General features: G+C 35.8%; 2 protein-coding genes and 1 long non-coding RNA gene across 4 annotated transcripts; 1 reads left to right on the top strand and 2 right to left on the bottom strand.

The window, feature by feature from the left end:
* Window positions 1-2036: 2036 nt before the first annotated feature.
* Window positions 2037-4008, bottom strand: LOC106400233. Its single transcript, XR_007327761.1, has 2 exons — window positions 2443-4008; window positions 2037-2342 (listed from the first exon to the last, which is right to left on the bottom strand). It is a non-coding gene; the product is annotated as an uncharacterized LOC106400233 (long non-coding RNA).
* LOC106451199 lies at window positions 3994-6320 on the top strand. Of its 2 annotated transcripts, XM_013893082.3 has the most exons (5): window positions 3994-4203; window positions 4618-5502; window positions 5585-5668; window positions 5813-5956; window positions 6019-6320. In XM_013893082.3, the coding sequence occupies exons 1-5, from the start codon at window positions 4168-4170 to the stop codon at window positions 6064-6066; spliced, it is 1197 nt and encodes a 398-aa protein (XP_013748536.2). In that variant the 5' UTR covers window positions 3994-4167; the 3' UTR covers window positions 6067-6320. The 2 variants fall into 2 exon arrangements, with proteins under 2 accessions (XP_013748536.2, XP_022574937.2); XM_022719216.2 differs by lacking the exon at window positions 5813-5956.
* Window positions 6321-9595: 3275 nt separating this feature from the next.
* On the bottom strand, window positions 9596-10994 carry LOC106398928 (F-box/LRR-repeat protein At1g48400-like). Its single transcript, XM_048766672.1, has 4 exons — window positions 10858-10994; window positions 9820-10744; window positions 9658-9720; window positions 9596-9616 (listed from the first exon to the last, which is right to left on the bottom strand). Exons 1-4 carry the CDS (start codon window positions 10977-10979, stop codon window positions 9596-9598), a joined length of 1131 nt encoding a protein of 376 aa, XP_048622629.1. The 5' UTR covers window positions 10980-10994.
* Window positions 10995-14693: the final 3699 nt, after the last annotated feature.

Genomic DNA, 14693 nt, shown 5'->3' with positions numbered 1-14693 from the left:
AAAAGAAGATAAGAAAGCAATTTACATCTCCCACCTGTCGAACCCGAAAAGTCTAGGAAATGGCATCATTGTGTGCGGCCACTAAGTCAAGGTTGTTCGAGATTTATGTTGCTTATTGAAAATTTTCAGATTTCTAAATGTAACAAGAATGGATTTTACATATTCTGGATGTCTTCACAAAACCAAAATATGGAAAAAATGTTATAGACATTGGAAGGCATTTGTAAATTTTTGGATGGGCTTCCAGAAATAATATATTAGTGTATTTCTCTCTAGCAAAGTTTAAATGATGCGTAAAACTACATCAGTTAGTGTAGAAACATCAATGAATTTGTGAGAGTATGAGAAGTTTCAGTATGCCTTGAAGCATATTCAGAAATTTTATTAAGAAAATCTTAATGTGATATTATTATAAAGCATATATGTTATCTAAAATTTCCATCAAAATATTTTAAAGACAAAGTATTGATCTCACATGTGTTCCATAGAGTAATAATGATCACAAAGGATAATGATTACTTTCTTGGAGCTGATAAGGGTCTCTCATCTTTGTATATGTTCTGCTGTACACTTTGTCTCTAAAAAGAACCAATCTCTCGTCACAACAGAATCGCAATATCTCTCTTAAGATAGCTTCACTGAGATACTGACCAGTCGGGTTTCTGGGGTTAACGATCACCATTGCCCTTACATGCCATTAACCATGTGTCTTCATTAATAAAGAAGCTTCTGCATCAACAGTTCTACTCACTATTATTCCTTGAGAACAAGCCTGAGCAACAGAAAGCTTCTTCCGTTTTTGGGTTTTCTTTTCCTTAAGTGTTGTGTTGGTGAAGCCGTAGTATCTAGCTTCTTCTTCTTCTTTTCCAGTTTCATCTCGGGTAGTTTCCTCTGCATCTTCTTTCCAGTAGGGCCAAGAACAAAAAACTAATGATTCCGAGGTGAATCGAGACAAATTCAACTGCCAAGCAAGTTTAGTAAAACTAGTGGTTTAGCCACTAGGTTACGATGATTTGTCTGTTATAATCAAAACATAAATTTGTTTAAACTTAAATTATATATGACGTATGTTTTGGAAAGGATGTGATATGTTCTGGGTGGGTTTTTGAAACAATATATTTATGTGTTTTCAGCAAAGTTTTAAGTAAAAATGAAATGAAATCAAAAACTAAGAATTTGATATATGCTTCTTGTAAAGTTTTAGGAAAGCACTCCAGAAGATCCGATATTAATATTTTTTTGCTTGGTTACGCATGATAGGAATACGATGGGAAATTCATTCCCTACAGGGCTAGCACTGCCTAAGTTTAATTAGCTTACTGAACATTTTAAGGTTTCTGAATGTAATAAGAAAGCATGTTATATATTCTTGATGAGTTTCCAAAAAAAAAAAAAAAAAAATATGATCTATGTTAGAAAGGATATGATATGTTTTGGGTGGGTTTCCAAATCAATAGATTACTGTGTTTTTATTCAACTAAAAAACAAAAAAATGTAATGATTCCAAGGGTAATCAAACACAGGTGCAAGTGCCATACAAGAATCATAAGAGTAATAATTTAGCCGCTAAGCTATGGTGAATCGTCGGCTCTAGTAAACCCATAAATTTATTTGAACCTAAATTATATATGATGAATGTTAGAAAGGATGTGATATGTTAACCAACTGTAAATGAGAGACATTTGAACTAAATCTTCCAAAACAATTCAATAAAACGTGTAAGAAAATTTTAAGGCAATCCTTGTTATGGATGGCTATCCTGAATTTGAAATAAATCTTCCAAAGCGTGTAAGGGATGTAAGGCAATCTTTGTTGTTGACGGCTATCCTAAATTGGAACTAAATCTTCCAAAACAAGCAGAGCAAAACAACATAATCAAAATCTATAAGAAAATTAATTGGCTACAACGGTTACTAAATATACTTCATTGTCTACAAAACAGAAAACACATAACAAACAGAAAACATTAATCTACAAACAAACATAGTTAATTGGCTACAGTTAAACTCTATGAACAAATTCACTGGGTACAAAAGTCACTAAATAGAGTTCATTTTCTACAAGTAGAGAACATTGATCTACAAACGAACAAATGTAATTAGCTATAAACAAACACATGTCATTGACTATAAAAAAATGTCATTAGCTATCCAGTAGTTGTTCCCATTTGGGCATCAAATCTTGTACCTGTCAAGAATATGAAACACATTCACATCTCAACTCAGAAAACACTTTGTCAAAACAAAACAAGATAAAACCAGGGATTGGGATTAGTCATTTACTTACCTTTCATGAATCGATTTTCCTTCCTTGTACTGTTGGTTCTTCTCAAAATCAAACTTCTGATTTACAAACAAAAGGTTGATGCCAAGAAACATTTAGATAAGCAAAGGCAAAAGCCAAAAAAAAAAAAAACAGGAGCACTGAATGTTTTCTTCTTACATATCTCCATCCAACATAAGAGCCGCATTTAACGAAGTAAATATCGGCAACAGTGTGCAGTCCAGTCATCATCATTCTATCTTCTTTCTTCTCAGCATACACATTGGCTCTGTCCACACAAAACCCAAAGGACTACTAGCAAATAACTAGTCCTATCGAGCTTTAACCACAAAATAAGGCAATGTTCAATGAGGAGGATGACTAAAGCCCAAATAAAACTTGAAAGTAGATTGATTTACACCTAAAGAGGTAAGCTTTCCCATGGCGTGATTGAAAAATTGTAAAAAACCAAGCAAACAATACATGTTGTTAAAATCTTCTATCGACAAATAAAATGCAAAAACATTTTAAATATTTTAAGAGTCCTACAGTGTGAACCATAAACACTTAAACTGAATTAGACGATTGCATTTTAAGCATCAAGCCCGCAACCAATTTCACACAGCTTAGGCACCAATCCTTATATGTGATTGAGGATCCAATATAATCTCAAGATGAAGTAGCCATAAAAAAAAACTAACAATGACTGAATCATAGATTGATTTAATTATTCCAGAAAAAACAGAGATGCAATGACAGTGTCAAGATGAAGTAATACACAATTCTCCTCATTAAACATCATAAATGAATCCATGATCCAGAATTTCTGAGTTTTGACCATTGAGATTCAATACAATGCAAGAAACAATATGATGATGTTCCACAATCAATTTAGACAGATTACAATATTAGTGAGAAGAAACCCTACATATGAGTGATTTGAGAATAGAGAAATCACATATTTAGATTTAGCAGCAGCAAATAAATGAAAAGACCTTGGAGACGACATCATCGTAGATGGCGATATCAGTTTTGTCGTGCCTACGAAATACCTTTGATAAAAACAACGTAAAAACCTATAACGGCGCAACGATTGGGGCTGAGGGAAAGTACGCAGATAATGACAATAGAGATAATGACAACGGAGATTAGCGACGCTGAAGATGAGCAATGCCGAAGATGATGATGGCAGAGATGAGAAACGGCGGAGCCGTCGTGTTTGTAAGTTTCAAAAAAAAAATGTATTATGTAATTAAAAAAGAAAAGGGTAAAATGGTAAATATCCATATTAAATAAAATATTTTTGTGATTTTGGGCCTTGAGATCTAAAATGAGAAGAAAAAGTTGATGTATGGTTATCTAAGGCCATTTCTCTTTATTTGGTGTTGAAATATAGATTTTTCATGTATTTGCGGTTTATTTGTTTTGTTTATTAAGAGTAGGGTATATAGTTTTAATTAATGAAAACTTGATATTACCTGAAAATCTTTTAGAGTTAAAATTGTTAAGAATAAACCAAATCAAATCTAAATTTTAAGTTGTTTTCGATTATTTTAATATTTTATATTAGAATGCAAGGTATTATATATATTTGCAATAACGTTTAATTTGTTATGCAATTATTTGGTTTAAATGGTTAGAATCGGTTTAGTTAAAACCAATGATGGTATGGTTTAACTTTGTAGGATTGGCAATATGTTACGATCATCCATTTAATTTCTTAAAAAAAAAAAAAAAAGCACTAGGAAATTTCCAAAGATACAAAATCATTCCCTCTTGTATCTCCCTCGCCATTAGACGCACCGAAACAAAACGGTTACTTACTTCACAAATCGTTGTACTCTCTGCAGATTTTCTCCTCAGAGCCACCACGATTTTTCCCTCAATCTACTTCTAATCCAAGCCATGGATTCAGCTACTCCAAAGAAGAAGAGGTGTTTGGTGAGTTTATCGATCGATTCATAGATGTTCATTCGATTAGGTTTTTGTAGCTAAGGATTTGAATCTTGAATTGTTCGATTAGGTTTTTGTAGCCAAGATTTGAATGTTGAATTGTTCGATTAGGTTTTAGAGTGGACAAGGATTCGATTAGGATTTGTTGGTGAGGGATTCGTTAAGGTTGCGAATATGATATCGATGGAGTTTGGCGCGTAGATTCTTTGTTCCGGTTATTGATTTCGACAGGTTTTGACAATTGAATTGCGGTTTGTTCCGGTTTAATCAATGGTCGAAAAACTGGTTTGGTCGGTCATTGACCCGGTTCAGACCTGAATTAGGTTACTTTGTTATGTCTCCTCTTCCTCGTCGCAAGCTTTAAGGATTGATTGAGCTAGTTTCATTCATTTTTCTTTGCAGCTGTTTGATCTAAATCAGCCTGCAGAACCATTAGTAGCTGCTGAAGCAATACAAGATCCACCACAAGCTGTGGAACCTCAACCACAAGGTACCATCAACGGGCAATACACATGTCCTAGTAACTTCAGAAACAGGTGTGCCCTGTTTGGTTGTGAAGTAGCTCTTCAGTCTCCTCAAGAAGAGGTCTATTACTGCTGTAGCAACCATCTCCAGTTCTCTGAACTATGGTCCTCCTCTGAAACAAAGGCATACCAAGTTTACGATGGCTTGGAAAAGGACAGAAGAGAACCCTTGTCGTTTGCTTGCCTCCTTCTCAAACTTGATGGAGTTGATTCTGGGATTCCAACCCTGGATACGGGAGATGTCTTCCGGCAAAGCTACGTACCAACTTACACAAGCCGGGATTGGTTCTTCTTTGCTAAACCTCCTCCAACTCACAAGAGATTGACCTCTGAGTATGGTATGGACTGCCAGTGGCATGCACAGCATCACAAACTGATACCCTTTGACCAGCAGTATATTAGATCCACTACTCATAACCTCTGTACGAATCAGAAATCGGAGAAAGAAAGACATGGTGAGTGGAGGTTATATCAGTTTCTGTACAAAGGCCTTTCCTTGTACTGCCTTTCACACATAGTCACCCCCAAAGAACCAAAACCTGCTCGACCATCTTCAAAAACGACAAAGACAAAGGCTCCCGACTCTAGTGATGATGCTCAAGGGGAAGGTGAAGGCAGTGGAGAAAGGGATAAGAATCAAGGCAAAGAGTCCACCACGTCTACAACTACCACATCAAATGTTGCAAACCACAATCTCGGTTCTCAATTCTTGTCAAATGTCAAAACTTTCACACCAGATGGTGCAGTAATGATTCTTACCAAGGTTTGATGTTCTTATTCTACATAGATATCTGTTTTTTTACTCTGTTTCTCAGTTTCTAATCTATCTTAACATCACCCTGCAGAACATCTTTGTGGTAGACCCTGTTTTGGAAGACAAGGCTTTCTCTGTGAGTGACATTAATAGCGGATGGTGTAAGCTCGCTCAGGTAATCAACAACCTAATCTGGTTATAGTATAATAGAAATCTGCATCACATGTTTAACTTCTTCTTTTTTTTTTATCTTGAATTCAGCAAAGAACCTGACTTAATCTATCATTCTTAATGCTTTCACATGTGACTTTAAATGCAGTTGAGAAAGGCTTCTACGATATCTGGATATGCAAACCCAATTCAAGATTTTGAAGGCATGATATCCCGTAGAGTTGGCATTGCTTGGAACGATAGAGCATTCAGTGACATGGAGATAGTACTTAAAGGCTTGGTCTTGGAACAGGTCTCCCTCTATCTATCTTGACTTGGTGCACTTACATGAACTAATGTTCTTAACCATTCCAGGTTGAAGAAGATGATGCATTCGGCCACGCGGGTCAAAGGAAGAAGTGAGAAAATGCTGACATGTAAAGTTGAATCAGAAGGTTTGCTGTTAGAGGAAGCGGAAGTTTTAAATAGATTGTTTCTTCTCTCTTGTCGTCTTATGCATTTAGAACTGAGAAATTAGTGTGCAACCTATGGAAGATTTGTATTAGACAGTTGATCGTATATGTCATTGTGGTGACTGATTTCAATAGCTCTTGAGACTAGTTTCCTGGTTGTGTTTGCTTGGTTAATCAATAATACAAGAGTTGGATTCATTGGAAGAAGTTGAGGTTGATTACAGAGGAGTTTAGAGGTATATCAATCTTAGCTCATGTAGTTTTATTTGCAATCCTTTTATAATACATTTTTAAGTTGCCTTTTAGTTTAGCCTATCTAAATCAACATACTATATATTTAATTAAATATTACAAATAGTCTTAGACAATTCTGAATATTTGTATATATGTTTTTTCTTTTTGTTTAGAAAACTTAATAGCTTATATAATTTTTAGAAATTTTATGTTTGGTTCTTCATAGATATTTATATATATTAAATATATGTGAAATGTTTATTACTAATTTCTGGAGAAAATATTTCTTTTCGCCTTTGGCCCTTCGACACCAAGGCACGACACCGACTACGGAGAAGAGATACGGTGAGTTGGAGAAGAAAGTGGAAGACATCCATAAAGGACTCAAAAGCGTTGGCAATTGTTTTAAATTGTTGGCAAAATAAATACCGTAATAAAACATGATTACATATTCAATTAATCAAATTACATATCTAACAAGATTATAACATGCGCCCTGCGCTGAGTAATTTTTTTTTAAAAATATACATTTCGTTATCAATAACTTTTTTTACATTTGATTGCAGGTGGACATTCGAGTACCATTTGATTCGACTCGGATCCATGAAGGTTTGGTTCAGGTTTGAGTTCGGATAACATATTTATTTTTTTTTCAAAAATTAAAGTTCATATATACTTTAAATTTTTCAAAATCTAAAAATTAAATAATATATAACTTATAAATTTTAATAATGTATGCCAAAATACTTAAACTTAACATAAAAATTGGTTTAACTTAAATATTTGGTTAGGAAATTAATAGATATTTTAAGTATTTAGGTATTATAAGTATTGTTTACCCATTTTAAACATGTATTTATAACTATTTGTATATATTTCCAAATATTTTTGACAACCTAAAAACGTTTTATATATTTTGTATATTCTTTTAGATATTAATTTTAAAAATAATTAATATATTTAAGTATATAAATTTTGTTCAGATATATTCGGATACCTAAAATATCACGGTTTGGACCGGATTCGGTACCGGTTCTCTAATTTTAGTTAAATTATGGTCGGGTCAATCATATATTAACTGATGAAACAAGATATTTAAACGGTATCTGACATCTACATCAGCTTTTGGAAGAATGAAATTTAATTCGTAATGTTATCATGCATAACATATATTTTGCGTAGTTAGATATCAATATTATTAAAATAGAATCACTCTTAACTGCTGGACCTACTTTTAAAAAACTGACTATTATATAACCGTGTCTAAAATCATGTTATGTTTGTCTTTGATAAAAAACAGTTACCTTTAAGTTGGATTTATTAATAAAAAGTGACGTAGGAAGCCATAGGAAGCCGTTATTTGACTTTATACAGGAAGTAGTTGGTTTTATGGTTTTTGATTCATATGAAATCTCTGGAATCATCTTATCGCTCCAACGAAGAACATAAAACTGTTATTAAAAAGAGAAATTTGGCCTCATGTCTATAGCAACACGAAAAAATAAGATTCTGACCATAGGAGTTCTTAGTGTACGATATTGTGCATATTTTATGTATAATTCCCAAAATATCCTAACCTGCACGTAAAAAATTGTAGAGCCCACCATCTCTTTAATTTTCGATACTTCTGGAAACTTTGTAAATGACCTAACATAGTAATCTATCTAATCAATTTCGAAGCCATCCCACTCTGAATTACATGCACTTAAATTGTTTTTTCTTTGTTTTTGTTTTTGCAGATCCAGTTTACGAGTTTAAGAAGTATATAGTCAAATAATTGATTGAATTGGAAAAGATAAACATAAATTTTGTGTAATATATTATTCTATTTATAATCATAGTATAGTATATTACGATTCTCTTCCTATTCTTTGGCAAATTGTATCTCTTTTCACACTTTTCTCTAGTAGTTTCATTGTGTTTTCCTTCAGCACCATCACGACTTATCACCATCCCTGAATCAGATGTTGGTTTGCAATTGAGAAGCAGATCAATTCTCTCTGTTTGTGTGTTCAATTATATATTGTTGTAACAAATAAAATAGAATGTAAAGTCATGAAAATGTTAAAAATTACATTGAAATGACTCGTCTGTTTAGAGTTTTCTAAAGATAAAAAATTATATCTATTGCACACAATTTCTTTTAATGAACAGTCCATTTCTATTAAGAATATATATTAATTCTTGCATAAATTATTGTAAATATTATATTATTTTATTCTATTTTATTGTCAAAGTATAGTATAGTACAATATTTATTTATTTATTTTGTTTCTGTTCTGCATTTTCTTCTCCACTCTTTTCCTCTCTTAGCCTCTTGTGCTTCTTCGTTGCATCCTCATTATTTTTCTCTCTCAGCAACAATGCAAATAATTTTTTTTCCTAACATAATATGTATTATGGTTATTGTTATCATACTAGTATAAAATAATTGTTCAATACTATTTATTTAATATAACAATATAGTATCATGTTAATTGTGCAGATCATGTTTAACTCCGTCATTTTTTTCTTCTTCACTCCCTTCGAGCATATCATTGTCACCATCACTACTACTGATTTTTTCATCGCCGCCGTCATTTTCTCTTCCGCCACGGTCACCACTCATCATATCTCTTCCACCTCTAGTGTATGTTCTTTCCTCCTACCATCTATTTTGATATAATATTATGTAAAAATAAAAAATTGTTATCAAACATCTATATTATAAAATAATATATTCTACTCTACGTAAATTACAAAATATAAAATATATACATGGAAATTTTTAATAAAACCAGTGGTTTATGAGTTTATGTTGAACACAAGTTAAATCAAACATCCGTGCAGGGGCGCAGATCAAGTTCTAGTATATTATTAAAACATAATCATTTGTATATGAAAATACTCTTATAACCCGGTATATTAGAGGAATTGCCACTGATTTTTAATTACGCCTAAAAATCCATTAAAGGTAGTTAATTCATTACTTACAAATGAGTCTATATTAATGCAATGCACCATTGCACATGAGATTATTCTACCACTAAATGATATTCTATCTACAGTATTTCAAAAAGCTATACTTTTGGAGTTTTCACACAAAACTTATTAATTTTTATAAGAATCACTTTATGTAATCTATTTTCCATAATCTTAAACCAATATGAATTCAATAAACACAATTATATTTACAAAATTTGCTATTAACTGATTCATTTGATATTTAAACCAGTAAGGCAGTGATTGAAAATTTCTGTGACTTCTTATTTCAACTGGAATTGCTCCTACATCAACAGAAAAAATAAACGTAAAGTATCAACAATACTTCAGTCAAAGACAAAGAGTTCATCAATTTGTTCATTGGTGCGATCGTCCAGAGATGAAACAACTGACATATATATATATATATATATGATCATCACATATAAGTTGCTAGCTCAACAAACCAAAAAAAAAAGAAAAGAAAGTAGAAGAATAAAACTCTGACCTCAAGAGACTCAGGAGACAAGTGAAGGGTCGTAAGGTTGCTTATACCCGCAACTAAACCTGTAATATCAGCAGATATACCTTCCGGCCGTCCATCATCAAAATAACAATTATTGTCACAATCATAATAATCATCATGCTCATCATAGACGCTTGAATCCCATAACATGAGATTCAGCCTGGCTTCGACGAGCATATCCAAATCGACAAAATCATACACGTTGGTGACATAACCAGAATAGTCAAGGAACACAAGACTTGGTGCTTTTAAAAAAACAGTGGTGTCTTCAGTATCCGAAAGCTTAACAGTAATCACAAGACGCCTGAGGGATGCACTTTCCACGAAAGATGCGCAACATGGCAGAGCCCAACGATGAGTTTCAGTTATGAGTAAGTCTTCCAGGACAGGGCAGCCATCAAGGAGCCGACCATAGTTGGGCCCATCAAGCCAGTTTGATAAGAGAGAAATCGATTTGAGCGCTGGAAGAAAAACACGATTGACTTCAAGAGCATATTCACCTGAGAGTGTGAGCTTCACCAGTGTGTTGCTCGTGAACAGCTCTCTCGATAGATAAACACCGTGACAGCGTGGGGTGGCGTGCAGGTGTAGCTCCGATAAACCGCGTTCCAGCGCAGTCCAAATCCAACGGTTGACACGGGAGTAATCATCGTCACGACCACTTGTAGGAATATGAGAGAGAGAGAGTTTCTTGATGATGGGAGATTCGCTTAACAGCGCAAAAGTCTTGTCTACGAAATCAAAGAAGCGATGTGAACCACTTGCTGCTTCTTCTGGCTCTTCAAAGCAAAGGCTGTCGATAAGACCTAGCAGATTCCTCCACCTCTTGGACAGAACCGATGTGGAAGCAGCAACCTTTGTCGGAACTAAAGACAGGATTTTGCCAAGAATCTCATCTGCCAAATTGCTGATCAGATCCACCATACCAAATCAATTACGATTTTACCTAAATCACGATTAGGTGATCAATTCGAATTGAAAGAGATGGTAACTCAGGAAGAGGATTTGAGACAAACTCACAGCGACGGAGGGGACGAAGGAGATCGATTAATCCCTTGGTTTGCTTTAGGAAACAGATATAGTGTTATATTTCCTGTTTTCTGTTGGCTAATTGATAGTTTCCTGTTTTTCTTTTTTGTCATCTATATTATTATTAAACATTGAAAACCCAATACAAAATCCCAAACGTAAGAAAATACAGAGAAAGACCCACGATCGGCCCAGCAAACAAAAGAGCCCAAAGGAAGACGAGGCCCATACGGACACCACGCGTTAGAGATTAGCATGGCTAGGCCACGTGTTAAACTCTCGACAAAGGTGGTACACATGCCACACAAAGAATCCATCCGTCTTCAAAGACTTGCACGTCATCGCCGGAGCTACTAATCGGATTACCACCGGAAACACACCGGAAACAGGCACCGTTCAAAGAGCACCGCCATGACGAGATCTGAAAGTGATAGAGTTCTAAACCACAGCTTTCGTTTTCAACAACAGAAGACCGTAAAGACGCTTTGAAACAAACCAAAAGGATTTCCTTTTCCAGTAGAAAGTTTCAATTAATAACCTTAACGTTGAATCAACCAACGTAAGGAACGCTTGAAACAGAAGGAGCGTAGAGAAGAGAAAATCAAGCGGAATCCAGGAAACCCCGGAGTAAAGCCACCATCAACATCAACGGACGATGCGAGGCGGAGCCAAGTGCCGACAGACCACCACCGAAGAAGATGGCATGGTATCCGGAGGCAAAAGCCAACGACCGCATCAAGGAGATGACGCGCCGTCAGAGTCAAGAGCCGGCCGACCACCAAAGGGAAAGGTGCGACGCCGGAGAGGAGGGCCCAACCTAGGGCGGAGTATCGCCGGAGAGTTACCGGGTTGAAGTTTCTTCTCATCGTCTTTTCCTCTGTGAAGGATTCTAGAGAGAGAACAGAGGAAAAGGAGAGAGGTCAAATGGTCTTTGTCCAAATTTTATGATAGTTTCCTGTTTCAGTTGTGCTTTTTCTAATTTTTTTAAATGGGAAATTAATATACCATATAATTTAACTGTTTCACTGTTTCCCCGGCCAACAAAAAAAAATTTAAATAGCTAGAGTATACCTTATAATTTGTACTTTTCTGTTTTTAAAACATATCTCTTTAAAATACTTCAAATAAAAAAGAAAAATCTTTGTGAAACGGAAATAATATACTAATGCATTTTTATCCTTGTATGTAACCGAAATAACTTGTTGAAAATAAATTATTAAACTAAATAATTATCAAATAGTTTAGTAACTTGTGGATAACTTTTCTTCGCACATTATCTTCTGAGATCTGAAATTATATCAATGCTGACGATTCTGATCATACCCAATGCTTGAGTTGAAGAAGAAGAGAGGGGTGATGCCTTTGTAGATTGAAGAACGACACATTGGCACCACCACCATTACCGATTGTTTCATCGATGCCAAGTGTGCTCCTTGCCTTTGTAGATTGAAGAACGACACATTGGCACCACCACCATTACCGATTGTTTCATCGATGCCAAGTGTGCTCCTCTACTACTGTCGCCACCCATCGTCTCCTCATCTACATTCACCGTCTCTTCTTCTCCGCCACCTCCCATGGTTGTTTCTCCTCATCCTTCATCAACTCCAGAAACAACTCCACTAGATCTCATACAAATCATATCTACTCCTTCGCCTCCTGATTCTTCCCATTCGCTATTCCATGAGCTTCACCTCCGGTCTATTCATTGTGTAGATCCTAAAACTCACACTAAGAATTTGCTAGTGTTTGTTTGTAAAGTTAAAGAATAATAACTTGTGGTTAACAATATCTTTAGAAAACCAATGATGTAATCATATTAAAGTTGACAAAAAAGGATTATATATTAATATAAAAGGGTTTACAAGTGTTGATGAATACAAATAAGACTAAATTAAGAACAATGATTAAAACGAAGTCAAAATGCTTAGGGAGTGAGAGCTCGAAGTCCAAGTTGTTCAGAACTTTCGATAATTCCTCATCCAGTTGCTAATTTGATTGCGAATATCCCACTTTTACCCTCACTTTTTGTGAAGGGTAAAAAACATTTATACCCTTAGGGTTAACTAATCTATACTTAGGGTTTAGAGTTGAGGGGTGAGGTAGGGTTTTTGGAATGTGAATGCAACGTCGATCGACTGAGGATACAAACCATCGATCGACAGTCATCATCATCAGACCAACCGCAGACGAGCATTGACCGACATTGCCTACTACTCATCGATCGACGATGGAGTCGACCATGCACGGGAAGGAAACTATTCTATAGGCAGTTGGGAAGATGATCACTATCACGAGAGTTTTGCAGTAGAGACAGCAATATCTGAGCCACGTGCAGATGAACTTCATGAAGGTTTCACTACTGAGGAACTTCTCAACCTGCAAGAAAGTGAAGAAGTAGATCAACTTCAAGCAGAAGCTTGTGGGGAAGGAACTCGTTTCAGTCGTCCTTTCACCAGAGCCAATCGCCCGTCGATCGACAACAATGCCTCATCATCGATCGACATTCATCCAAAACCACCATCCAATGTAAGTGAAAAAGCTAAACATGATAATAAATATCTAACACCGGATGAGTTTGGTATTTTCAGGGATCCAGATGGATAGGCAAGAGCAATGGATGGACATGAACTGCAAGTATCCAGAGAGGACATTGCAGACATTCTTCAGATGGCTAATGGAGCAGAGAATCTCTTCGTGCAACAACACAACACCCCAGAACACAAGAAGATAGTTTCAAAGGAATCCTACAACACAGCTGGTGGAGTAGATGATCGCTTCAAGCCAAAGTATCAACACCATAATCAACCGTCGATTGACAGCAGAGTCCCACCATCGATCGATAGATGTTCAGAATTTGGAAACACAGCCTACAACCGTGATGGAATAAGGAGATTCCACTGGGAGTAGAAATATGAGTATGGAGTCTATAGAGATGCGCATGGACATGCACGAGGTATAAATGGAGATATCATCCATGTATCCAAAGATGACATCAGAAGCATCCTGGAAAGAGCCTCAATGGATGAGCACAACTACATATGTCTTCTAGAACATGCAGCATCATTCACACAGACCAAACTAGTGCCGGAGATCTACACCAAGGATGAGATAGATGAGATGGTCTATGGAATATGTGGAGCTCAGGGAAAGAACGAAGGTGAATTCCAGATGAAGCTTGATGGTGTATACTATCCATTGAATGAAAACATCAGTTAGTTGAATACATGCTTGGAAGAGATGAGGCAAGACATAGCCAGAATGCAGACACAATGTGAGACCGATGCAATCGCACCACTGTCGATCGACAGAAACATCTCAACATCGATCGACGATGACCCATCACCATCGATTCCAACAGAGTCCAAACCGGATTCTTACACCAGAGCAGAGATTGACCAGATAGTTCAAGAGATCTATGGAACTCTAGGAGCTTCAGAAGATAGACTCGACAGAAGATGTGATGACATCTATTTCCCATGGAATAACACCACCAGTTCTTTGACTTCTCAGACATAAGCAATGAAGAGGGAGATAGGCGAGATTCAGAGATACATCACGAGTCGTCCAGAAGTATCAACATCGATCGACAGACGTATCAACATATCGACCGACAGTCACAACACAACATCGATCGACGAAGCTAAACCAACAGACAGAAGAGAGCTAGTAACAAAGGTGACATCAGATATGTCTGATAGAATCAGCCATGGAAAGGAGATCTCAGACGACACATACGTCACACTTGTCAGAAATCAGTTCCAGCTTGAATGTCTTGGAGACAGATTGCAGAAGATAGAGAATGCAACTGCAACAATGAATGACAA

The sequence above is a fragment of the Brassica napus genome, chromosome C8 (genome assembly GCF_020379485.1).
Source record: "Brassica napus cultivar Da-Ae chromosome C8, Da-Ae, whole genome shotgun sequence".
NCBI classification, from domain to species: Eukaryota; Viridiplantae; Streptophyta; class Magnoliopsida; order Brassicales; family Brassicaceae; genus Brassica; species Brassica napus.
The sequence above is the reverse complement of the archived record's forward strand: the minus strand, read 5'-3'. Positions and strand labels throughout refer to the sequence as shown.

Excerpts from the sequence above, each read along its gene's own strand:
- LOC106398928 (XM_048766672.1), bottom strand. The coding sequence starts at position 10,979 with ATGACAAAAAAGAAAAACAGGAAACTATCAATTAGCCAACAGAAAACA. Across the intron at positions 10,745-10,857 it reads CCTTCGTCCCCTCCGTCGCT|CAATTTGGCAGATGAGATTC; the intron begins GTGAGTTTGTCT and ends GGATCTGATCAG. Across the intron at positions 9,721-9,819 it reads TGTCTCCTGAGTCTCTTGAG|TTGTTTCATCTCTGGACGAT; the intron begins GTCAGAGTTTTA and ends TATATATGTCAG.
- LOC106451199 (XM_013893082.3), top strand. The coding sequence starts at position 4,168 with ATGGATTCAGCTACTCCAAAGAAGAAGAGGTGTTTG. Across the intron at positions 5,669-5,812 it reads GATGGTGTAAGCTCGCTCAG|TTGAGAAAGGCTTCTACGAT; the intron begins GTAATCAACAAC and ends CTTTAAATGCAG. Across the intron at positions 5,957-6,018 it reads AAGGCTTGGTCTTGGAACAG|GTTGAAGAAGATGATGCATT; the intron begins GTCTCCCTCTAT and ends TAACCATTCCAG.